Source organism: Aulonocara sp. 'chitande type north' Nkhata Bay, linkage group LG19, assembly GCF_057382095.1.
Source record: "Aulonocara sp. 'chitande type north' Nkhata Bay isolate Kocher_YH1m ecotype deep benthic linkage group LG19, A_spYH_male_GT1.1, whole genome shotgun sequence".
NCBI classification, from domain to species: domain Eukaryota; kingdom Metazoa; phylum Chordata; class Actinopteri; order Cichliformes; family Cichlidae; genus Aulonocara; species Aulonocara sp. 'chitande type north' Nkhata Bay.
In genome coordinates this window covers 8,060,604-8,087,915 of record NC_141362.1, presented here as the reverse complement: position 1 = coordinate 8,087,915, position 27,312 = coordinate 8,060,604, and the positions used below count along the sequence as shown (strand labels likewise).

Sequence of the window (27,312 nt, the reverse complement as noted above, 5' to 3'; positions counted from 1 at the left end):
ACAGATGCAGCAGTTTATTGAAACGTGAAAATATACATGCAAATACAGTATGAAAGGCAAAAACAGAGTTTGTGAAATTCTAACGATCATGAAAGTGAATATTAGGTATGAGCAGCTTTATTTTTAGGCAGCTTTCTTGTCATTTCTTCTCATTTTCTTTTCAGCATGATACTTTTTTGCATTCATGATTTCATAAATTTTGACAAGATCCCAAACACCAAAATTTCAAGTTTGGATTTATCACTCCATAAGACCCGTTGTCACTGGTTTTCAGTGATTTACAGTTCTTGTATAATTTTGCATACCTTAGCCTTTTCTCAGTGTTTCCCTTCCTTTAAGACTGGCCTCATTTGAAGCTACACTTCAACTGAGGCCATTTCTGATGAGGCTTTAGTAAACAGTGGCTCGATCAACTACAGGTCCTGTGTCAGTGCTTTCCTGGATTTCTTTCCTTATATTGTTTTTCTAGGTGTCCTCTGTTTTTCTAGATTCCTCAGGACACACTGCACATAATGCCAAGTTTCCAGCTAATAGCTTTTTGGGAAAACTGTGTTACCTTTGATATCCTTCACAGATTCTACTAAAGAAATGGGAACAAATTGTGTTTTTATGACAGGCTGCAAGTAACAAAGTGTTTAAAGATACAATTTAAAATTGTTTCTTTGCTAAGTTGTCTGGCTAAAGGAGTGAGCCGAACAACAAGGAGTGCCATTAGGTGCCAGTTTTTATGCTCGAATGACTCATGGGTCAGTGCTAAGTGGCTTAATAAAAAAAATCCCCAAAACATTAATCTGAAAATAGTCAGTTACAAAAACTGATGAGTGAAAAATGAGTGGAAAGTATTTATAAAACCTTGAAAAAGATCAGAGAACTATTACTCAAGACCAGTGGAAAATATAAGAAATAAATTTAGACGTTTTTTATAATCGCTTTGTTGTTTGAATCAATTAAAGTCACACTACACAAACCAAGCCTCCGTATTTATTTGTGTTTGGATGTTCTGAGCAGACAGCTGGGACTTCCACTCAGCCTGACCCCTAGTGGTTGAACGATTTCTCAAGACCACTTTTAAAAAATAAGAAATAAAGTCTGTCTCCTTATAAGCAAAATATAAAGAAATGAGGTTTGACTCAGTGCTTTTGCACAATATTATACTAAGAAATCACAAGAAAAAAATAGCAGCTGCACAGCTAGTGATTGAATTTGTCTCATATTCAATTCTTAATTGAATTTATCACTTGAATAATCAGTCCTGTAAATGCCTCCTGTGATCTATTTACAGCTTGTTCCGACCTCTCATCCACAGTTTATCAGCCTGGCAGACCAACATGACAGACTTTGGCTACATGCTACTATGTTCTGCTTTAAACTCTACAGTTTCCTGTCCACAAAAAGGGGTTTTAATTCAGTTATGGCTCCCTGGCAACTGTATGACCCCCCCTGTTATTGCTGGAACCAGAAACTAACATCGTGATGGTCCTTGTCAGATTAGGCCAATCAATGACACACTGACCAGAGGACAGCGGAAAAAGAGAAAGAGGAAGAGGAGGAGTAGAAGGAGAACCGAGGGATGCGCGTGGATGTGTGTTTGTTGAGGGAGGGGGGCAGCTCCTCCCATAATTAAGTTAGTGTGCTGCGCTGGAGGTCCATGTTTACGGGGCAGACGAAGTAGTTTCCTTCACTCTGTGGAGACTGCAGGAGAAGCTCTCTCACTCTCTTCTGTCTCTGGTTATTTCTGCAACTCATCCCTCACTGCGCTGCGACTGGCTGACCTACACGAGGACAAGACGGGGGGTGAAGAAGCAGCAGCAACACCTGCCTAATCCTTCACTGCTGCCGCCATCCCTCCGTCCGTTCCCGCTTCCTGCCCAGTCTTGGACCTCGTCTCCGCCGATCTCTCCGCCACCCCCGCTGCCATCATGTGCGACTGTTTCCACCTGGCCTTTCCCAACTGGCACGCTGCCTCCTCTGGGACGAGTGGGTATCGTTATCTTTACGCTCTCTGCTCTCCTCCCCCCCTTGTTTTTTCTCCGTATGACTTAGCCCGTTCTCCCCAGAGCAATTCGCCGATTGAGCAGCAGGGTTCAGTAGTGCAGTGGGAGAGATTTTGTTTGCGTGCGTGCGTGTGATGGAGAGAGGCAGTGAGCGAGTGTAAGGCGGTTGGTGCTGATGCTGAGCTGTGTTGCTGGGTGTGTCTGCAGAGCGCAGGGGAGTGTTTGAAGATGTCATCATCGAGAGGATGTCAGGCAGCTCTGCGTTTCTCTCCTGCTCTGTTTGAAGCGCAGCCTGAAAGGCAAACAGACCTGATATTTTTACCGTGGCAGTTCAGCAAATCAGGGTTAAAAATAGAAACATGACAACTTAGACTGAAATAAAAAAACGAACAAACACTGAAATGTGTACAAAAAACATGCCCAAAATTCCCAGGAATATCTGTGATGAAAAATGAATCCAACAGCTCTGTATAATTTAATCTTGCATCCTTTTTCCTACTAACTTTGTTACCATTTGGAGTTTAAATGAACCAGATATAAATTTGTTTGGGTCAGGGTTAGTGGGCTTGGACCATATATAGTTTATGTGCACATGTGAAATATTTTTAAATTAACATTTTGTAGGAAATAACCCTGTTACACATTTGCAACATGTATGAGTCATTCTGTGTTTTGAGTTGAGTGGATGTTTTCTGGTGCACGGACTTTCTTCTTAAAATGTGCCTTACAAGCATAATTAGGGAAGGTGTTCTTACCAAGGCTGCAAAAAGTCAAACAGTGTAATGAGTTTCAGCAACATAAAAGGCTGATCAGATATTCAGGGTCAGGAGAAAACGATAAGCACGCTTATCTGAAGTTTCTATCGGCCTAATTATGAAAAATGTGTTTATAATAAACAGGAAATCTGTGTTTTTCATTAGTAGACATCCACAATTACACGGTGAAGACATTCCTTACTGTCTTGAAAAATGATGAGTTAAGGGCTCAGCTGATGCTTGCTGTAAAAAGGAGCATGAAACATCACATTACTGCTCCCCCTTTCTATTTCCCACAGTTCTCCTCATTTACTTCCATCTCTACTCTGAATTAAATCTCCCTCAAAATGATGCGAGGTTTGTTTTGCTTTGAGAAGCTTCAGGCAACGCTCAAGGTCAAAGAGAGAGAGAAATAAAAAAAGAGAGACAGGGAGGAAGTTATCCGGATAAGTGGCTGATCAACAAGACACTGGAAGCCAAAACGAACAATCCTGATCCATTATGGAGTATCACGCCTGAGTTGGACAAATTCATTTTTAATATGTGTGGACTGTTCCCATGTTTATTTTTGTTTAACAGCATGTCGCGGGAACACGGGCAGATTAGGATGCAAATTCCAGAGCTGTGACGAAACTTGCTGTAAGTTTGAAGCAGATTAATAGATTGAAAGCATGCGCTTTGGAGTCTCATGTTAATATAATCCATGCAGAAAATCGAATTCAGCTTTTTTTCCCTCCCTTGACTAAAATCCTATTATATTTTGGATCCCAGCAAACTGCTTCCAACTAAAAGGAGCTTGTGTCTGACTGTTGCACAGGAAAAAAACAAACAAAAACGGAGAGGAATCCAAATCCAGGAGCACAAATAATGAGCTGTATTACTTTATATTAGTTTAGTGAAGACTTCAGGGAGCTTTTAAAACAGGAAACACAAAGTAGAGCAGAGGGTGGTTATGTAAGAGATGAGCTGAGGACAATACAACACGATACAGTTAGGATTTGCAATGCAATTCTACAGTTTAGATTTTTGTTTACGATCTTATTTGAATCTTTACCCACATAAACAAGAATATGTAGGTTTATATGCCATTGCATTGCATTATTTAGTTTAAGTGCTCACACATCAGTGTTGCTTGAAAGCAGACACGCCGGCCTGAGCCCGCAGAGATCAGCCACACCCAAATCCAGCACCAAATCATGCAGGTTCTGCACCACAAACGGCTTACTCATCTATGGAGGGTGCTTTGAATCTGAAAAATATAATAGAAAGTCAGATTGAAACATTAGGCTTTGCTTTCCTCTAACTTCTGATAAGTCAAACAAAAAATAAAAACTGTGCTCTCTGATTTTATTTTGACATGTTTAGTTGCAAATGTTCGGTGAATATGTGGGAAAGGAGTTTCTAAGAGTGCAGTGCCCGTAGCAGAGGCGGGAATAAAGAACATCCACCTTAAGTGGTGAATAACATAAGGAATGTATCAATCTGTCATTTCAGTCCCCCCGTAGTGTACAATGCACAAACACATCGCACACCATCCACAGTGAGTTACAGTTTTAACTGTGGATGAAAATCCAGATCAAATACTCCACAACACCATCACTGTGTTTCTGTATAATAACAGCACCAGGGTCTAGCCATGCTGGCACCTAAAGGCTGTATATTAAGGATGTAAGTTAAGGATGTGTATAAAGCTTACTTCTAGTGTAACACATGATGCTCACAAAGACAATTAGATGATGATGCTAAGCAAGCATCCTCTGTTTACCATCCCAGTTTTACATGTTTGTGTGCTATCATCTGTTGATTAGCACTACAATCAAACTGCAGTCAAGGTTAAAAGGCAGTCCTTCTATTAGCTGTTCAGAAAGTATCAGACCTAAACTGGTTGCCCGATGATGGATGGCACTAGATGGAAACTTCAGGTACTGCAAAACTTAAAATTAGCTGTGCCACAGCAATGGGAGCTCTTTTATGTCTTTACCCAAAAATCTGTTTACAGAGGCTTCAGTGATTAATGGATCTTTAATGTGTTTGTGCTTAGGTTTGTTTACAGAAAAGACTCAATAAGAACTTATCAAGAATCTACTTAGTAACTCTTTTAACTACTTTAACTAATTCTTCTGATTTGTCAGTTTTTTTTTAACCCACAGCTCTGACCAAACTGAACTTACACCTTGCAGTTTAATACTTATCACTGTTATTAATTTATTTACAATTTCTACCTGCGTAATGTGCTCTTACATATTTACAGAATTGTGATTTTTTTGTATACATCATGCAGTGTCAATAAACAAATCTTAATCTTCAGGATCTATTTCGTAGCTCTTCGATGATTAGCAATGAAACGTAAATTAAGTTTATTAAAGTACAAATGGTCTACATAGAGTTAGTGCATTACATATTCTCAAAATCTCCTTTTTTCTCTGAGTAACATGCAAAGAGTTAAATCTCTGAACCAAAGTTGTCTTGGGGGTTCTTGGAAAACAATATAGAGTGACACAACTTGAGGAAAGGTGTGACTGCGACCTTAAAGTGTCCCGCCTCCTTTGTCCGTCTTAGGCTGAAGAAATCATTTTATCCACTTCAGCAGCCACACTCACACCAGGAATGGTTAAGAGCAGTTTGGAGCTTTTCTTACTGACACAGTTTACGTTCAGGAGTTCAGCAAACAGCAGCTTAAGGTAGGTCAGCTGCTTGCTGTAACATCATGGGAAAATCTTTACTATTTTTGCCAGTCAGACCTGGTCTGAAAGAGAAGGATGTTGATGAGTGCATGAGAAGGATTCTTCTCTTTCACTCGCTATTTCAGGTAATGGTGTAGGCGGCTGTAAGGACTCTCACATTTTTATGTTTTTTAACATGTCTAGACTGTGTTGTGCTCACTCACTGAGTTCACAGAGAAAATCTTTTGAGATGAATAGATATATGTTGATAAATGTCCTCTTATGCTATTTCTAATCACATGAATCCACAATGACTTTATCAGACGTGAAAAAAAGCTGAGCTGGATTGTCTTTTCATTGCTCTTAAACTGTCTTGAAGGCTTAACCTTGAGGCAGCAACACATCCTGATGCAGTAAGAGGTTTTTAAACCATCACTCTCTTGCCCGAACTTTCTTCTAATGCACTTACACAGGCTGTGAGAGCTCTTCACATGACATACATTACTGTAATGCAGCGGGTGGGGTGTCAGTGTGATGGTGAGTTGAGAAACTATATGGATCTACCATATACACAGGCCAAATGTTGCACATATTTCTGTTATTTTAAGTCATTCTGTTTTTCATTGATGGCTTTAAAAGAAAACTTACTACAATAATTTGTTTTTGCTTCAAATAAGACTTTTGCTTGTAAATTACGATGCGGTGTTTGCACTAATGAAGTTGACACTTTCATTATGGTTTTTTGAGCTCCAAATTTAGCCACAGTTTAGTGTTTTTTGAGGTTTTGTCCTGCAACATATCAGCTATGCCCAAATAAAACACCTAAAGCACCTAGACCAGCGTTATTCCTGCAATGAAAATGATTTGTTTGTCCATGTAGCATTAATTTATTCAACTTTAAGTTCTACTGACAGTACTTTTTTTTTATCAGTACTTATATTTTTTAGTCAACAATACTATAAAACTACAGAAATCATACTGTATGCCTGTGTAATTCTCCACTCGACAAGCCTTGTTTTAAATGTACAACATCCCTGAAACAAAGGAACTCTCAAAATAACGTTAACGAATGGTTTATTTAAAAAGGAATTAACTTGAATAGAGCAGGTAATAATTATAATCTGGTAACTTGATTAATTTGGAGTCAGACTTTCCCTTTTTGGCAGCCTTGATGGGCTAAGCTGAGAGGTTGCAAAGTCCAATCTGTGGGTCAATACAGTGGATCACTTAACAGAGGCAGCAGCTCCCTGGAGGGAATTATTGCCAGGAAGAACTCTAAATAGTCTAATCATCGGCTCCAGAGTCTCCAAGCCTCAAAACAACTGCCAGGGGTCAGACTGGGTGGAAGTCTTATGCTTTGTCTTTGTGCAAATCATTTCTGTATTTTTTTTTATTCATACAACAAAAGGATTATAAAACACAAGTGTGAGCTACTTTTACATGGTGTCGTTTTCATACGAATAGAGGACAGAGGACAAAGGACAATGATCCCTCTTGAATCATCCCTATTTTTTTTATATTTTTCATTTTTATGTCTTTATATCTGAACATTTTCAGGGGCGTGTCTTTTAATTGTCTTTTAACATGTCTTTTAAAGCCACTTAACACTGACCTATGACTTATTCAATTATGAAAAGGGACCCAACTCAAGAGATGAACCAGTGTCTTGATACTTAGCAAAGAATCAGTTCTTTAGGCACTTTGTTACAAAAACACATCATGTTTTTCTGACACCTGTCAGAGGATATTTCAAGCTATGTTTAAGAGTAAAGGTGGTCATCCCAAATATTCATATGCATTAGGATTGTACACACATCTGTTTTTTCCTTTTATACTGTATTTCCAATATATGTTTATACAAGTTTCAATGGATCTCTGCAGCTATTTCACATGTTCCTATCAAAATGTAAAGAAATGAAAGGTGGCTCAACACTTTTGCACATTACTGTATAATCTGCTACAATTAAATAAATTTCAATATTATGAATCGTGTTCAGTGCATTTTATTTGCTGTTTTTGTAAACGGAGGAGTGTGATTTTTTTGCCAGGTGCCTTTTTGCATGACATATTTGAGGTTTTGTAGTAACAGGACAGACTTTGTTTAGCTGCTGTGTGACCGGACTAAAATCACTTAATGCGATTTTCTATTTATTTAGGGATTAATATGCAAAATATTTACGCAATAAACTTGTGCATGCAGAAAATGAAGCATTAGAGGTCAACAGTTTACGTTTAAAGTATTGCAATACACAGATGTCATATCAGATACTATGTTGTTGTGGTTTTTTTTTTTTCTGAACAGGACCTGGGCGACGGTTGCAAGGCCCAGAGCCTGCCACAGAGGACTCAGTAAGTGAATTTACTGTGACACAAAGTGACATGCTTGTTTTTTCTTCATTTCATTTCTTTGTTAGTTACTGTAAGTTTTGTGCTGTGACTTCATTTCATTCATTATTAATTTGAGCCATCTGCAGCTGGTGATATTGTCCACTTTAGTGCAGCTTTATATAATGATGTTGATTTTTTCAACATGAATACCGACATCTTTCCATGTGTCAGTATTCCTTCAAATTTTTGAAACCGGAGGGAAAAACTGTCACAACATAACATAACATAACATAACATAACATAACATAACATGAGGGCATTATATTGTGTAAGTAAATGTGTCACTGTGAATGAGTGACAAGGGAGTAGGTGGTCCTACTGGGTCATCAACACTGTGGAATAATAACATTAAAGCTGTTAAATCAATAGTTCATATACTTCAGACTATAAAATTTTACATTTACAGATGTGTGTATTATGTCCTTACTGTTTTTGTCCTGTTTTTATATTTTTCTTTTCATTTTAATCCCCCTTTTCCATATTTAGCACATTTTCACCAACAAACACCTGAAATGTTTTATTCCATAGAAGGAAATCTACTGTACGTTCTCAACGTTGTCATATGTTTTTAGGATTTTGTATTATACAGTGACAACAGACTGTATGAAGTAACGCGTCTAGATCACCAAAGTGATCAGCAGTTCAGTTTCTGTTTGAAGGCGGTCACATATTCCTGTGCCTTAAAACTGGATCCACCATGTTTGATTGATAGATTATGATGTTGATGTTGGAGTCTGAGCTAATAAATACTGAACAACAGTTATTTTAACTTTACAGCAAAGCAAATAGAGACAAGACTTAGTGCTAATGGAGACTTTGCACAGATAGGCAAATAACAACAACCCATTACAACTTACACTTTTTATCAGAGAAGAAATTTGTACAAATCAGTGTATAGTATTTATACAGATTGGCTGACTAATATTTGTGCTGCACTGAAAAATGATCACATCAGTCTACTATAAACAAGGCTGTCACCGATCATGGGCTAGCAGCTGAAAAACAACAACTTTTGGTTAATTCTGGTTTGGATGATGAAAATGAGAATCTACACTTCATTCTCACACACACACACACACACACACACACACACACACACACACACACACACACACACACACACACACACACACACACACACACACACAAAGTACACATGCACACAGTATTTTGCTCAAAGTGTTGGCCTGACAGACTAGCCAACGCTGCCATCTCAGGAAACACACCAATAATGTGACAGTTTTTAAATGCCAAATAGCTAAACACCCAGTCAGTGATGCTTTTGGCTAAACAAGGTGCTATCGCACTATCTGGGATCCAATTTTCCTCCATATCTTTTTTTTTTGTTGTTTATGCTGCAGGTGCAGCTGCATGAGTTTTAATAAGAAAACATTTTATATGCAGCTCAAGAAAATAGATGCTTTCTAGGCTTGATAATATCCAAATGAAATGATATGAAATTTCTTAGGGGTGATGATGAAAACAGGTTTGTTTTCATGTTTACTGACCTTATGTCCATGCAGATGTGTGATGAGCCATCTCAGTTCGCAGAGAGTGAGAGACCACGCCCACAAGGGTCATCTCCAGTTGAGGAGTATCCTGAGACTGAAAAATACAGTGACAGTGATAAAGAGGTACAGAGAAACACCACACATATTTTAAGTTACGTGTGCGCTTCATGTTTTAAGGTCCTACAACATCACTCGATCCCATATGAGTAAGCACTTGGCATGAACCAAGCTCAGCCCCCCCCCCCCCCCCCAAAACTTTTAGCTTGTTTAGTCTTGAAAATCCAGTTAAGACAATAGAACAGAACATTGTTTACAATACAACCATGTCCAAAAAAATCAGGCTTCTCTGGCAGAAATAACTGGCTTTCTTTTAATTCTTCACCTCAGCTGGGAAATTATAACGCTGCTACTTCACTGCATGTAAACTCACAGTTATTGAATAGTCTGCGTGTAAGTCAACGGTCTATTTTTCAGGCCAAAAAATAAATGAAGTTAGAAAAACAAACTTGTGACTGAAAGAAAGAAGTTTGTGTATTCGACTCAGTTATACTCACACGGCTGCATGTCCTGAAATGACAAAAAAAAAAGGTGAAACTGAAGAAGACTGTTTCTGGACAGCATCCACATGAAAATGTAGAAACTGTGAAAGATAACATTGTGTTTTTATTAGTTGTTCTATTACTTACTTTCTATTACTTATTTCTCTTTACAGATTTGTGTGCTAATGTGTGGTCCAAGATGAGCTCTGCATTGTATAATATTGCAATAACTTGGCTACTCCCCTGTATAAATGAATGTACCCTCCTGATCTGAGTATTATAAGATTACTTTTTAAACCCCTTTGCTCCTCTTAAACTCCTTTTAGTGTGAAGCAGAGCATGACCCACGCCACAAAGGTGGGACTGGAAAGAAAACTAAAAAGTCTGGGCTTGGGTCCATGTTTGAAAAGCGCTCTACTCCAAAGATGAGTAAACTCAAGGTGAGACATTTCTAGCTTTTCCTCTGTGTACTGCATTTGTAAATCCTTTCAAGCTATGCAACTGCAGAAAAAAAAAATCAGTGCTAAAGGTAAAATGACTGTCCTTTTTTTGCACTGGCAGGAAGCTGAGAGCCCTGAATCTGAGGTGATAGTGAAAACGGCCAAAGATGGATGTGCAGAGGGTCTCATTTATGGTGGAGGGGGAAAAGAAGGGATTTTCATTAAGGAAGTAGTGCCAGAGTCACCAGCCTCCAAAAATCTAAAACTGAAAGAAGGTAAACCTGCGGCTAAAAATTTGTCTCATTAAAATTATTATAGGTTTAAAGTCTCTATATTATTACATTACATTACTATGTATTATTACATTCTGTATTCTACTTGATTTTATGTTATGCTATTGTAGAATTTTTAATTTGCAATATTCAATTGACAATTACACTGCTCAAAAAATTAAAGGAACACTTTTAATAAGAGTAAAACATCAAGTCAGTCAAACTGCTGGGATACTGACGTGGTCAGATATGTAGCAGAGGGGCTTGCTAATCAGTTTCAGCTGCTTTGGTGCTAATGAAATCAACAACAGGTACACTAGAAGGGCAATGGTGCGACAAAACAGGAATGTTTTACAGGTTGAGGCAACCGAGATCCTGGGTTCCTCCTTGTAGGCAATGGTACCTGGAGGATGAATGAATTGATACCATTGACTGGTTCCTACACTCATCTGACCTAAATTCAACAGAACACCTCTGGGATGTTATGTTTCGGTCCATACAATGCTACCCCGTTGTAGGAACCTGGTAATGCCTTGGTCCAGATTTGGAAGGAGATCCCCCAGGACACCATCTGTTGTCTCACTGGAAGCATTGCCTGAATTTGTCATGCATGAATTCAAGCACAAAATGACACCCAACTACAACTGGCTGTCATTTTGAGCTGCTGCAATGAAATTTTGGCAAAATGGACTAGTCTGCTTTTTGAATTCAGCACCCTGTAAGTTGATAATTTTTATTTCAATCAAATGATGAGGCCATTCATTCCTAACACATTACCCAGTTCTTATCAGCGTCGATATCCAGCATGATTTTTTTCCTCCCATTGAGATCTTATGTGTTTTCAAAGTGTTACTATAATTTTTTAGCACTGTACGTTGAACACAAGCAAATGTTAATGTTATTCTTTATTTGATTTTTTTATTGAACACTTCAATTTTTATCAACTAAAAATGGGACTTAAAAGTCTGCTCATCAAAGTCCTTTTGAAATATTTTGTCTTGTCTACACAGGTGATCAGATTTTGAGTGCCACTGTGTATTTTGACAACATGTCATATGAGGATGCCATTCAGATTCTGGAGCATGCTCAGGCATATAAACTGAAGCTTTGCTTGAAGCGCAAGCCAGAGATCACAGAGACCGAACCAGCCATCGAATCTGACGTTATACCTGTAACTATTCTCAAAGTTGTCTGCTCAAACTCTTTGTTAGTTATTTTTATTTGTTAGTAACGACTTACCTTTAATTTTTATGCTTCTTAACAGGAAGAAGACCTCCACACTCCACAGATGAGAGAACAAGGAAAAACTAAAAGACGCGGAGAAGCTCGCATTTCGTGGCCCAAGTTTTCATCCTTTGGAAAAGGGCGAAAATCACGTTTTACAAGGTCTCACAGTTCCTCAGAGGCTGAGGAACAAAGAAAGCTTGAACTCAGCCCAACAACAAGCGACACAGAGTCACCAATAAAAACTCAGGATGCTCTCAAATACAAGAAAAAGCATAAAATAAAACTACCTGGTCTGACAAAGAGAGGCCGGATAAGTTCATCTGAGGAGCAGGACACAGATGTGCAAACTGGACAGATCAGTGGTGACACTCACCACACACAAGAATCTGATATGCTTTCACCTGAGTGCCTTGAAAGCCCCTCAGGAGAAATGCCTGAAGCCTATGTGAAAAAAGATCTGAAAGTAATGAAAGATGTGCAACTTGAAGAAACCAATCTAACGGTCCGTGAAGCTCAACCTATTCAACATAAGGTGGAACTTATCAGTATAGATAGCACTTTGAAAACAGCAGATTTAACTGTGGCTCTAGCAGATCAAGAAAGCCCCTCTCTTATCAAGTCCCCTGAGGGGAAAAAAAAGAAGAAAGAAAGGTCTGAATTAAAAATGAAAATTCTGGGGAAGGATAAATCACACAAGAAAGAAGCAAAAGCAAAATCGTCACCAAAAAGGCTAAAAACACTAGGGGCAAGTTTTGACTTAGCTGATCATCCTGAAAATGAAAAATCTGACTTAATCCCAAACTTTGAGTCACACACAGAAGAAATCCAAGAAAAACACGAAGACAGAAGAACAGGGGAAACTGTCAAACTGACGAAACTCAGTTTGGGTGACGTTGGTGCTGAGGAAATCACAGATGATCCTTATAAGAGACTGGCAAAAAGCAGTGATTTCAGAACCCAACTTCCCAAACGGGAAGAAATTGAGATACCAGGTATGGAGGATAAGTCTGTGAAGACGAGAGCAAAAAGAATTAAAGAACCTAAGGTAAATTATACAGGACAGAATGGAGAATTTCAAGCGGAAACTGTGCAACTGTCAATTGATGTTGACAGTGTGAAAGAGGCAGTTTCTAAATTGCCTGGATATAAGCTGCCTAAAGTTGATACATCTGGCATGCCTATTCCAGAAGAAATTACTGTGATAGATGCAAATGCTCAAAGAATATCAGTGAAAACGCCTACAAAAGTGGTAGACACCAAAACAAAGCATGGAGCAAGTCTTACAAAGTTTGACACAACTTCTTCTCTAGAAATTTCCAAGACTACAGTTAAGCTGTCACAGATCACAACCGGGCAATTAACCTCAGAGGATCTTTTAACTGAAACAACAGTAAAAACTTATAAGGAACATGAAACTAAGAAAAAACAAAGCAGCAAAGAGATTAAAACTGGGACCTATAAAAGAGAAGATATTATAATACCAGGAAAGGAAAGTTTAGAGAAAGTATCTAGTCTTCAGGCACATGTGGCTGATGAAACACGAGGAACAGAGGGTATCAACTCTGAATATGAATCAGATAAGAAATCAAAGAAGGCAAAGATGACAGTGCCTAGCTTTGGGATAGCAAAGCCAGACATAAGAATCCCTAATATTGGAATTGTCTTGCCAAAACAAAATATCTTTCAGCAAAAAGGGGACACAACAAAAGGAGAAAAAGCTGAATTCCTCCGAGAAGTAACGACATCAAAAGATGAAATTAAAAAAGAAAAGGGGCAGAGTGAAGGAGTTGTATGTGAGGTTGTGATTCCTGAACTCGATAGCATTGAATACATTGACTCAGTAGATGGTTCACCAGCCAAAAAGGACAATGGCATTAGGCTTACAGGTTTTGATGTAAATCTTGAGTCAAAAACAAACGTGGATATTTCCCTGGCAAAAAGTGCAGAAACTGAAGAGCATGCAGTTAAATTGCCTCAATTTGGAGCTATTACTACATACATCAGTGTAAATGTGCCCGATGGAGATAAGCCTATAAACACTGATGAAGCTGAGACAAAAACTCTTGAAAGAGAGGGAAAGGGTAGCAAGTTTAAAGTGCCAAATGTTGGTATCTCCATGCCAAGGGCGAAAGGAATAAAAACGGATTCAAGTCTATCAAAGAAAGGTGTAGCTGTGACACCACCGCCTGAGACCGACGTTACACTTGGAAGTGTAGATGTTTGTATTGCAGAACGAATAATGGAGGCAGAAAAATATGACCAGGAAATAAAACATCCTCGGGCAGAAGGTGATTTTGATAGGCAAGGAGGCAAGTTCAAGATGCCAAAGTTAGGAATTGCAATGCCGAAAATAAAAGGGTCTGAATTTGACTTCAGTGCATCAGAGAAAAATGAAGATATGAAACTGTCAGAAACAAAACGGAAGGTGAAACCCTCTGATGCCGAAATTAGAGCTCCTGAAATGAAAGTTGTAGAAAAGTATGTAGACGAATCACCATCAAAATTTAAGATGCCAACGTTCAAGCTACCTAAATTTGGATCTCCTGTGGCCAACACCAGTCATGAAGTACATGATAAATTAAAAGACATTGAAATTTGTGAAACACAGCTGAAATCAACTGAAGGTGTCAATGTTAACATTCCAACACCAAATACTGATATTGTGGGATCATCTATTGATGTGAAAACAGTTGATGTCAAACCACAGACTGGAATTAAAACTAAAATCGATGTAAGTCTTGGGAGTGCAGAAGCTTTCTTTCCCCAGGAAAAGACTGGAGATGAAACCGAAGTACATGAAAGCAAGTTCAAATTGCCAAAATTTGGAATAACAATGCCAAAAGTAAAAGGACCAGAAGTTGATTTTAACTTATTGAAGAGAGATGTAGATGAAACACTTGAAGAAGCCAAAACTGATGCTGAACGTAAAAAACCCTCTGCTCAAATGGAAACCGAAGATCCTGATATTGAAGATCTGACAAAGGACAATGAGAACTCACTTTCAAAATTTAAGATGCCCACATTCAAACTACCAAAATTTGGAGTTGGTATCCCAAGTGCCACAACAGAAATACCTGATTTGGACACAGGTATCAAAATAGAAGGTGCTGATATTAGTATCCCTGAACAGGTTCTTGAAGTGAACATAGCAGCACCCAGCATTGAATTAAAAGAACATGAAGGCAAAGGAAGTAAGTTCAAATTGCCAAGTCTTGGATTTTCTGTCCCTCAAACAAAAGGACCGGACTTTGATTTAAATTCTTCAAAGAAAAGCATAGATATTACTCTTCCAGAAGCTGAAGTCAAACTCCCTGATGTTGAAGTTGAAAAAAATTCTGCTGAGGTTGAAATGAAAATTGAGACTAAGGAAAAAAAAGAATCACTATCAAAGGTTAAGATGCCAACATTCCACTTACCAAAACTTGGCATTGGTATCACAAGTGCAACAGCAAAAGTACCGGATATGGACAAATGTATCAAAATAGATGGTGCTGATATTAGTATCCCCGAAGAGGTTCTTGAAGTTAACATAGCAGCACCCAGCACTGAATTGAAAGAGCCTTCAATCTCCTTGAAAACCAGTGGATATGAACATGAAGTAAAAGGAAGTAAGTTCAAACTGCCAAGTCTTGGATTTTCTGTCCATCAAGACAAAGCGCCTGACATTGATTTAAGCTCATCAAAGCAAGACGTACATATTACACTTCCAGAAGCTACAGCTGAAGTCAAGCTCCATGATGTTGAAGTAGAGAAACCTTCTGTTGAAACTGAAATTGAAGCTCCTGAGTTCAAAGTTGAGACAAAAGACAAGAAAGGATCACCATCAAAGTTTAAAATGCCTCCATTCCAATTACCCAAATTTGGCATTGGTATCACAAGTGCAACAGCAGAGGTACCGGATATGGAGAAAGGTATCAAAATAGAAGGTGCTGATATTGAGATTCCTGAAGAGGTTCTTGAAGTTAACATTGCAGCACCCAGCACTGAATTGAAAGAACTTCCAATCTCCTTGGAAACCAGTGAATCTGAATATGATGGAAAAGGAAGTAAGTTCAAGCTGCCAAGTCTTGGATTGTCTGTCCCAAAAAGAAAAGGGCCTGACACTGATTTAAGCTTATCAAAGAAAGATGTAGATGTTACACTTCCAGAAGCTAAAGCTAAAGTCACACTCCCTGATATGGAAGTGGAAACTGAAGCTCCTGAGTTCAAAGTTGAGACAAAAGACAAAAAAGGATCACCATCAAAGTTTAAGATGCCAACATTCAAATTACCCAAATTTGGTGCCCGTGACACAAGTGCAAAAGCAGAGGTACCGGATATGGACAAAGGCATAAAAATAGATGGTGGTGATATTAGTATCCCTGAAGAGGTTCTTGAAGTTAACATAGCAGCACCCAGCACTGAATTCAAAGAACCTTCACTCACCTTGAAAACTACAGGAGCTGAACGTGAAGGCAAAGGAAGTAAGTTCAAACTGCCAAGTCTTGGATTGTCTGTCCCTGAAACCAAAGTACCTGACATTGATTTAAGCTTATCGAAGAAAGACGTAGATGTTACATATCCAGAAGCCAAAGCTGAAGCCAAACTCCCTGATTTTGAAGTAGAGAAACCTTCTGTTGAAGTGGAAACTGAAGCTCCTGAGTTCAAAGTTGAGACAAAAGATAAAAAAGGATCACCATCAAAATTTAAGATGCCTACATTCAAATTACCCAAATTTGGCATTGGTATCCCAAGTGCCACAGCAAAAGTACCTGATTTGGACACAGATGTTAAAGTAGATGGTGGTGATATTAGTATCCCTGAGGAGGTTCTTGAAGTCAACATTGCAGCACCCAGCACTGAATTCAAAGAACCTTCACTCACCCTGAAAACTGCAGGAGCTGAACATGAAGGAAAAGGAAGTAAGTTCAAACTGCCAAGTCTTGGATTGTCTGTCCCTCAAGCCAAGGGACCTGACATTGATTTAAGTTTATCAGAGAAAGACGTAGAAGTTACACTTCCAGAAGCCAACGCTGAAGTCAAACTCCGTGATGTTGAAATTGAAAAATCTTCTGTTGAAGTGGAAATTGAAGCTCCTGAGATAAAGATTGAAACAAAGGGAAAGAAAGGATCACCATCAAATTTTAAGATGCCAACATTCCAATTGCCAAAATTTGGAGTGGGTATCACAAGTGCAACAGCAGAGGTACCGGATATGGAGAAAGGCATAAAAATAGATGGTGCTGATATTGAGATTCCTGAAGAGGTTCTTGAAGTTAACATAGCAGCACCCAGCACCGAATTCAAAGAACCTTCACTCACCCTGAAAACTGCAGGAGCTGAACATGAAGGAAAAGGAAGTAAGTTCAAACTGCCAAGTCTTGGATTGTCTGTCCCAAAAACAAAAGGGTCTGACATTGATTTAAGCTTATCGAAGAAAGACGTAAAAGTTACACTTCAAGAAGATAAAGCTGAAGTCAAACTCCCTGATGTTGAAGTAGAGAAACCTTCTGTTGAAGTGGAAATTGAAGCTCCTGAGATAAAGATTGAAACAAAGGGAAAGAAAGGATCACCATCAAAGTTTAAGATGCCAACATTCCAAATTCCAAAATTTGGAGTGGGTGTCACAAGTGCAACAGCAGAGGTACCGGATATGGACAAAGGCATAAAAATAGATGGTGCTGATATTAAGATTCCTGAAGAGGTTCTTGAAGTTGGCGTTGCAGCACCCAGCACTGAATTAAAAGAACCTTCAATCTCCTTGAAAACCAGTGGATATGAACATGAAGTAAAAGGAAGTAAGTTCACACTGCCAAGTCTTGGATTGTCTGTCACAAAAACCAAAGGGCCTGACATTGATTTAAGCTTATCGAAGAAAGACGTGCATGTTACACTTCCAGAAGCCAAAGCTGAAGTCAAACTCCCTGATGTTGAAGTAGAGAAACCTTCTGTTGAAGTGGAAATTGAAGCTCCTGAGTTCAAAGTTGAGACAAAAGATAAAAAAGGATCACCATCAAAATTTAAGATGCCTACATTCAAATTACCCAGATTTGGCATTGGTATCCCAAGTGGTACAGCAAAAGTACCTGATTTGGACACAGATGTTAAAGTAGAAGGAGCTGATATTAGTATACCTAAAGAGGTTCTTGAAGTTAACATAGCAGCACCCAGCACTGAATTCAAAGAACCTTCACTCACCCTGAAAACTACAGGAGCTGAACATGAAGGAAAAGGAAGTAAGTTCAAACTGCCAAGTCTTGGATTGTCTGTCCCTCAAGCCAAAGGACCAGATATCAATTTAAGTTTATCGAAGAAAGATGTAGATATTACACTTCCAGAAGCCAAAGCTGAAGTCAAACTCCGTGATGTTGAAATTGAAAAACCTTGTGTTGAAGTGGAAATTGAAGCTCCTGAGATAAAGACAGAAACAAAGGGAAAGAAAGGATCACCATCAAAGTTTAAGATGCCAACATTCCAATTGCCAAAATTTGGAGTGGGTGTCACAAGTGCAACAGCAGAGGTACCGGATATGGACAAAGGCATAAAAATAGATGGTGCTGATATTGAGATTCCTGAAGAGGTTCTTGAAGTTAACATTGCAGCACCCAGCACTGAATTAAAAGAACCTTCAATCTCCTTGAAAACCAGTGGATCTGAACATGAAGGAAAAGGAAGTAAGTTCAAACTGCCAAGTCTTGGATTGTCTGTCACAAAAACCAAAGGGCCTGACATTGATTTAAGCTTATCAAAGAAAGATGTAGATGCTGCACTTCCAGAAGCTAAAGCTGAAATCAAACTCCCTGATGTTGAAGTAGAGAAACCTTCTGTTGAAGTGGAAATTGAAGCTCCTGAGTTCAAAGTTGAGACAAAAGACAAAAAAGGATCACCATCAAAGTTTAAGATGCCTACATTCAAATTACCCAGATTTGGCATTGGTATCCCAAGTGCCACAGCAAAAGTACCTGATTTGGACACGGATGTTAAAGTAGATGGTGGTGATATGAGTATCCCTGAAGAGGTTCTTAAAGTTAACATAGCAGCACCCAGCACTGAATTCAAAGAACCTTCACTCACCCTGAAAACTACAGGAGCTGAACATGAAGGAAAAGGAAGTAAGTTCAAACTGCCAAGTCTTGGATTGTCTGTCCCTCAAGCCAAAGGACCAGATATCAATTTAAGTTTATCAAAGAAAGATGTTGATGTTACACTTCCAGAAGCCAAAGCTGAAGTCAAACTCCGTGATGTTGAAATTGAAAAACCTTCTGTTGAAGTGGAAATTGAAGCTCCTGAGATAAAGATTGAAACAAAGGGAAAGAAAGGATCACCATCAAAGTTTAAGATGCCAACATTCCAAATTCCAAAATTTGGAGTGGGTGTCACAAGTGCAACAGCAGAGGTACCGGATATGGACAAAGGCATAAAAATAGATGGTGCTGATATTGAGATTCCTGAAGAGGTTCTTGAAGTTGGCGTTGCAGCACCCAGCACTGAATTAAAAGAACCTTCAATCTCCTTGAAAACCAGTGGATCTGAACATGAAGGAAAAGGAAGTAAGTTCAAACTGCCAAGTCTTGGATTGTCTGTCGCAAAAACCAAAGGGCCTGACATTGATTTAAGCTTAACGAAGAAAGATGTAGATGCTGCACTTCCAGAAGCTAAAGCTGAAGTCAAACTCCCTGATGTTGAAGTAGAGAAACCTTCTGTTGAAATTGAAGCTCCTGAGTTCAAAGTTGAGACAAAAGATAAAAAAGGATCACCATCAAAATTTAAGATGCCTACATTCAAATTACCCAGATTTGGCATTGGTATCCCAAGTGGTACAGCAAAAGTACCTGATTTGGACACAGATGTTAAAGTAGATGGTGGTGATATTAGTATCCCTGAAGAGGTTCTTGAAGTCAACATAGCAGCACCCAGCACTGAATTCAAAGAACCTTCACTCACCCTGAAAACTGCAGGAGCTGAACATGAAGGAAAAGGAAGTAAGTTCAAACTGCCAAGTCTTGGATTGTCTGTCCCTCAAGCCAAAGGACCAGATATCGATTTAAGTTTATCGAAGAAAGATGTTGATGTTACACTTCCAGAAGCCAAAGCTGAAGTCAAACTCCGTGATGTTGAAATTGAAAAACCTTGTGTTGAAGTGGAAATTGAAGCTCCTGAGATAAAGACAGAAACAAAGGGAAAGAAAGGATCACCATCAAAGTTTAAGATGCCAACATTCCAAATTCCAAAATTTGGAGTGGGTGTCACAAGTGCAACAGCAGAGGTACCGGATATGGACAAAGGCATAAAAATAGATGGTGCTGATATTAAGATTCCTGAAGAGGTTCTTGAAGTTGGCGTTGCAGCACCCAGCACTGAATTAAAAGAACCTTCAATCTCCTTGAAAACCAGTGGATATGAACATGAAGTAAAAGGAAGTAAGTTCAAACTGCCAAGTCTTGGATTGTCTGTCCCTCAAGCCAAAGGACCAGATATCAATTTAAGTTTATCAAAGAAAGATGTAGATATTACACTTCCAGAAGCCAAAGCTGAAGTCAAGCTCCCTGATGTTGAAGTTGAAAAACCTTCTGTTGAAGTGGAAATTGAAGCTCCTGAGATAAAGATTGAAACAAAGGGAAAGAAAGGATCACCATCAAAGTTTAAGATGCCAACATTCCAATTGCCAAAATTTGGAGTGGGTGTCACAAGTGCAACAGCAGAGGTACCGGATATGGACAAAGGCATAAAAATAGATGGTGCTGATATTGAGATTCCTGAAGAGGTTCTTGAAGTTAACATTGCAGCACCCAGCACTGAATTAAAAGAACCTTCAATCTCCTTGAAAACCAGTGGATCTGAACATGAAGGAAAAGGAAGTAAGTTCAAACTGCCAAGTCTTGGATTGTCTGTCACAAAAACCAAAGGGCCTGACATTGATTTAAGCTTATCAAAGAAAGATGTAGATGCTGCACTTCCAGAAGCTAAAGCTGAAATCAAACTCCCTGATGTTGAAGTAGAGAAACCTTCTGTTGAAGTGGAAATTGAAGCTCCTGAGTTCAAAGTTGAGACAAAAGACAAAAAAGGATCACCATCAAAGTTTAAGATGCCTACATTCAAATTACCCAGATTTGGCATTGGTATCCCAAGTGCCACAGCAAAAGTACCTGATTTGGACACGGATGTTAAAGTAGATGGTGGTGATATGAGTATCCCTGAAGAGGTTCTTAAAGTTAACATAGCAGCACCCAGCACTGAATTCAAAGAACCTTCACTCACCCTGAAAACTACAGGAGCTGAACATGAAGGAAAAGGAAGTAAGTTCAAACTGCCAAGTCTTGGATTGTCTGTCCCTCAAGCCAAAGGACCAGATATCAATTTAAGTTTATCAAAGAAAGATGTTGATGTTACACTTCCAGAAGCCAAAGCTGAAGTCAAACTCCGTGATGTTGAAATTGAAAAACCTTCTGTTGAAGTGGAAATTGAAGCTCCTGAGATAAAGATTGAAACAAAGGGAAAGAAAGGATCACCATCAAAGTTTAAGATGCCAACATTCCAAATTCCAAAATTTGGAGTGGGTGTCACAAGTGCAACAGCAGAGGTACCGGATATGGACAAAGGCATAAAAATAGATGGTGCTGATATTGAGATTCCTGAAGAGGTTCTTGAAGTTGGCGTTGCAGCACCCAGCACTGAATTAAAAGAACCTTCAATCTCCTTGAAAACCAGTGGATCTGAACATGAAGGAAAAGGAAGTAAGTTCAAACTGCCAAGTCTTGGATTGTCTGTCGCAAAAACCAAAGGGCCTGACATTGATTTAAGCTTAACGAAGAAAGATGTAGATGCTGCACTTCCAGAAGCTAAAGCTGAAGTCAAACTCCCTGATGTTGAAGTAGAGAAACCTTCTGTTGAAATTGAAGCTCCTGAGTTCAAAGTTGAGACAAAAGATAAAAAAGGATCACCATCAAAATTTAAGATGCCTACATTCAAATTACCCAGATTTGGCATTGGTATCCCAAGTGGTACAGCAAAAGTACCTGATTTGGACACAGATGTTAAAGTAGATGGTGGTGATATTAGTATCCCTGAAGAGGTTCTTGAAGTCAACATAGCAGCACCCAGCACTGAATTCAAAGAACCTTCACTCACCCTGAAAACTGCAGGAGCTGAACATGAAGGAAAAGGAAGTAAGTTCAAACTGCCAAGTCTTGGATTGTCTGTCCCTCAAGCCAAAGGACCAGATATCGATTTAAGTTTATCGAAGAAAGATGTTGATGTTACACTTCCAGAAGCCAAAGCTGAAGTCAAACTCCGTGATGTTGAAATTGAAAAACCTTGTGTTGAAGTGGAAATTGAAGCTCCTGAGATAAAGACAGAAACAAAGGGAAAGAAAGGATCACCATCAAAGTTTAAGATGCCAACATTCCAAATTCCAAAATTTGGAGTGGGTGTCACAAGTGCAACAGCAGAGGTACCGGATATGGACAAAGGCATAAAAATAGATGGTGCTGATATTAAGATTCCTGAAGAGGTTCTTGAAGTTGGCGTTGCAGCACCCAGCACTGAATTAAAAGAACCTTCAATCTCCTTGAAAACCAGTGGATATGAACATGAAGTAAAAGGAAGTAAGTTCACACTGCCAAGTCTTGGATTGTCTGTCCCAAAAACCAAAGGGCCTGACATTGATTTAAGCTTATCGAAGAAAGATGTGCATGTTACACTTCCAGAAGCCAAAGCTGAAGTCAAACTTCCTGATGTTGAAGTAGAGAAACCTTCTGTTGAAGTGGAAATTGAAGCTCCTGAGTTCAAAGTTGAGACAAAAGATAAAAAAGGATCACCATCAAAATTTAAGATGCCTACATTCAAATTACCCAGATTTGGCATTGGTATCCCAAGTGGTACAGCAAAAGTACCTGATTTGGACACGGATGTTAAAGTAGATGGTGGTGATATTAGTATCCCTGAAGAGGTTCTTGAAGTCAACATTGCAGCACCCAGCACTGAATTCAAAGAACCTTCACTCACCCTGAAAACTGCAGGAGCTGAACATGAAGGAAAAGGAAGTAAGTTCAAACTGCCAAGTCTTGGATTGTCTGTCCCTCAAACAAAAGGGCCTGACATTGATTTAAGTTTATCAAAGAAAGATGTAGATGTTACACTTCCAGAAGCCAAAGCTGAAGTCAAGCTCCCTGATGTTGAAATTGAAAAACCTTCTGTTGAAGTTGGAATTGAAGCTCCTGAGATAAAGATTGAAACAAAGGGAAAGAAAGGATCACCATCAAAGTTTAAGATGCCAACATTCCAAATTCCAAAATTTGGAGTTGGTGTCACAAGTTCAACAGCAGAGGCACCGGATATGGACAAAGGTATGAAAATAGATGGTGCTGATATTGAGATTCCTGAAGAGGTTCTTGAAGTTGGCGTTGCAGTACCCAGCACTGAATTAAAAGAACCTTCAATCTCCTTGAAAACCAGTGGATATGAACATGAAGTAAAAGGAAGTAAGTTCAAACTGCCAAGTCTTGGATTGTCTTTCCCTCAAACAAAAGGGCCTGACATTGATTTAAGCTTATCGAAGAAAGATGTAGATGTTACAGTTCCAAAAGCCAAAGCTGACAAAGCTGGTAAGGCCCCTGAGGAAGACATCAGCATTGATGTTCCCGGAGTTGATGTCATACTACCAGAAGTCAAAACAGATGTACATCTTCCAGATACCGACCTTAAAGAATCCTCACATATTATCATAGAGGGGGGAACCGATACAAACCTTGAGGCTAAATTGAAAAAGCCAAGATTTTCATTGCCAAAATTTTCATTTTCCAAGCAAAGTGTAAAAGACCCTGAAGTCGATATCAGTCTCCCAAAAACTGATGTTATTTTTCTGCAAGGTGATATAGTCAAACAACCTGACAATGAGTTCAGTATGGAAGTAAGTGATGTGAATAAAGGAATTAAAATTGATGCAGCACCCGGCATTGACTCTGAAGGTTTAGCTGTAGATGTGAAAGCTAAAGGAGGTGAGATATCTGGAAGCAAGTTTAAAATGCCAAATCTGGCCATCTCAATGACCAAAGTTAAAAGTCCTGAAACAGATTTAAGTTTATCAAAGAAAGATGTTGATATTTCCTTACCAGAGGTAACAGCTGACATCAAACTACTCCATATTGAAGGCAAAGAAACTGAGGGTTCTACTTCATTACCGGAAACACCTACAATTGAGGCCGAAGTCAAGTCAAAACGACCAAGTTGGACATTTCCAAAATTTTCCTTTTCAAGGACAGCCGATAAGGCCCCAGCTATTGATGTCAAAATTGAAACACCCAAAGCTGAGATTATATCAAGCAAAACAGAAGTCTGTCTAGCAGAAGCTGAAATCAAAGGACCTTCAATGGAAGAACCACCTGCTGAAGAAACTGAAACAAACTTGAAAAAACCTAAATTTTCACTTCCGAGATTTTCTTTTTCAAAGTCAAGTATTAAAGAATCGGAGTTAAGTGATGAGCTTCCACAAGCTGATGTTTCTGTTTCAGAGGGAGAAATAAAAGTTAAACAACCTGAAATGGAAATTAAAGCTCCTGAGAAAGAAGCTGGGCAAGGAAGCCCATTTAAGTTCCCAAATTTAGGCATTGTACAAACAAAACCAAAAGGACCTGAAGTGGATTTAAAATCATCAATAAACAATGTTGACAGCAAACGGCCAGAAATAAAAGCAGAGGTCAAAATCTCAGAAGAAGTCAAACAATCGTCATCTAGTTTGGGAATCAAGTCTTCTGAGACAAAAGCAAAATCAAAAGATGCTGAAGGATCCCCTTTAAAAGAAAAAATTTCACCACTGAAAATGCCAAAATTTAGCAGTGCTTCCTTTGACGTTACCATGGAAGCACCCAAAACAGGAAAAGTAATTGACATTCATGGATCTAAACCTAAGGAGGATATTTCTGTCACCGACAAAGATTCGATTGTTAATATTAAAATGGATTATTCCAAAGGTATAATATCAGAATCCGAAACACCCAAGACTGAGACTGATGTTGTGGGTCTTCCATCACCAAGTAAATTCAAACTACCATCTTTTAAAATGCCCAGGCTTAGCTTCTCAAAGTCTAAACCTGAAGAGGAACAGCTTCCTGCTGAAATAGAAGATAAAGAAGCTCAACTGGAAATGGAAGTTGAAACAAAAGGAGAAAGTAAATCACCAAAAATGATTCTGACATCATTTGGTGAGATCCTAAAGACTATTGATGTTGAATTTGATGTTCCAAAAGCAGACCAAGTTGAAGAAAATCTTGTAGTCTCAAAAGAAGTTCAAGAAATAGGCGAACATGCTGGAAAGCAATTAGAAGCAAAGGAAAAAGGAGCAAGTACCATACAAGATATTTCCAAGAGTCCCGAGAGGACAGGTTGGTTTAAATTTCCTAAGTTTGGCCTGTCTTCCCCTTCAGAAGCCCCCAGTGCTCCTGAGAAATGTGAACAAAAGTATGAAAAGAGTCCAGTAGGGGGAATGGGGGACGAGGAAATTAGCCCCACCTTTTCTGTCCAATCATCGGATGCCTTCGCTGATATAAGTTCTGCAGTCACAAGTGAGCATGTTGGCCCATCCATATCTTCCCCAACAAAGGTAACTGTCAAATATTCTGATCCAAATGTTGCTACTGAGCTTGAAGAGACACACAGTAACATCTTTACTTCGGCCACGAGGACTGAACTGATCTCAGTTCAGCCTAACTTACCGGAGAAAATCACTATTCTGTCCTCTGGAATATCATCGTCATCAGAAGACACGTGCAGATTGGAATCGAGAAAACTACACGTCATTACAACAAATATACAAGCAACCCCAGAAGCACAGCATGCCCAGTTACTAACTGATATTGAAGCTGAATTAGCTGAAGGCCTTCCCTTAAAATCAGAAGCTAATGAAACTACATCATGGACTGTGGAAGGCTCAGACAGTGGCAACAGAGCGGTGTTTGAGAGGCACTTAGTGACGAAAACCTCAACTGAAAGAAGTGAAAGCAGAGAGACAATTGTTATAACCAAACAAATTACTCATGTATTTGACTCTTCTGAGCCCATCTCTGGTGAGACAGCGTCATCTATACAGCGACTGAGAGACTCTGTGCACTCTGAGAAAATGAGGTTCTTTGACGATGCTGAGAAGTGAGGCAACTGGAAATAATTCATGTGTAAAGATACTATTTCTCTTTGCCTAGACCTGAATGTCAGAGGAGACAAGTGAATGAAAACATGCTGGAAACTGGGAAAGGAAGTTAGCATGTTTAACTTACCGATCACAGAGAACAATCTGTCAGTGTTCAGGCATTACAACATGATGGTGATGTGCTGTGCTATGATGCTGACCTACAAAAGAAATATGCATTCCTGTAATTCACGCTGACAGTCTGTTGAAGATACTAACAATGTGTATAACTGTGTCCTTACTTCAAATTGTAGCAAGGCCTTAGCAAATATCCTTGCTCAAGATGCAGAATGTTTGACTTTTGCTTACCAAAATCTCTAAAACTCATTTTGCAGTTTTTCACTATTGACTAATTTACTTGTGTGTGTACTTTACAAAATGATAATCACCAGTGCCGTCAACTAAAATTTCTGACTGTTTGAGACTGATGCAAAAATCAATTTATTTTACTGACATTCCAAATTGTGTTTACAGTAATTTCACTATAACGCTTACAGTATATACAAACTACAATAGCATAATGCAGTTAAGATAGAACAAAGAATATGTACGTATTGCACCAAGATACTGTTGTCGCTGTAGCTAAAATGTAAAGAGACAATAGCAATGCAAAGCTGAAATGAAAAGCGTATGATCAAACAGAGCAAATGTACTGCTAAAACTATATTTTTTATTAATACTTTGCTACTTTGAACCTAATTTGCCACACTAGAAATCTGTCTGGACTCTGTTTTCTTTCCATATCTCTGTACAAAGTGGGGCTATTGAACCGGCTATATAAATAGCTTTTAATGACCTTTGAAATTTTATTGGATAACTGCTCGTGTTTGTATTCTGATAGGCTTTAACTTAACTTGTTTGCAAAGTTATAGACAATAAATGCTATTATATCCAAAACTATGTTCGTGTGTGTGTTTGTGTGTCTATAGTGAAATTAATAAAAAGCACAGTTTTCAATCTGTAGTCAATATGTTTGCACACTAGATGGAGACAAAGTTCATAACTATGGTAACATATCATCACGAATATGCTTCATGTTATATACAGATAATTCACAGTTTACTGTGTGAATAAGTCCCTGTGCACAGTGTGAAACTTCTGTGTTAGCTTAACTACAGATTTCCTTGTTATGGCCTTTTTTACAGCAATTGAAATTCCTTCACAAACCTCATTTAAATATCATGAAATATACAGAACAAGAAAAAAAAGCTTCTTCCATTCCAACTTTGAAAATGTAAAACGTATCAGTATACCTTACAATTACACCATAGCGTGCCAACTATCAAGCACTCACTCGTTGTCTACGCTCACCGAATTGTTATGTGCTGCCTTCAAGAGCGTCCCGTCACTTCCTTCTTTCTTCCG

The 27,312-nt window shown here is 38.8% G+C and overlaps 1 protein-coding gene and 1 long non-coding RNA gene across 2 annotated transcripts; one reads left to right on the top strand and one right to left on the bottom strand.

Moving 5' to 3' along the window:
• LOC147306425 (uncharacterized) lies at positions 1 to 9,445 on the bottom strand. Its single transcript, XR_015126355.1, has 3 exons — positions 9,309 to 9,445; positions 3,869 to 3,998; positions 1 to 2,286 (listed from the first exon to the last, which is right to left on the bottom strand). It is a non-coding gene; the product is annotated as an uncharacterized LOC147306425 (long non-coding RNA).
• On the top strand, positions 1,656 to 26,838 carry LOC147306424 (uncharacterized). The gene is made up of 7 exons (XM_086274428.1): positions 1,656 to 1,977; positions 7,715 to 7,761; positions 9,324 to 9,434; positions 10,177 to 10,290; positions 10,412 to 10,565; positions 11,573 to 11,733; positions 11,827 to 26,838. The coding sequence occupies exons 1-7, from the start codon at positions 1,920 to 1,922 to the stop codon at positions 25,909 to 25,911; spliced, it is 14,730 nt and encodes a 4,909-aa protein (XP_086130554.1). The 5' UTR covers positions 1,656 to 1,919; the 3' UTR covers positions 25,912 to 26,838.
• Positions 26,839 to 27,312: the final 474 nt, after the last annotated feature.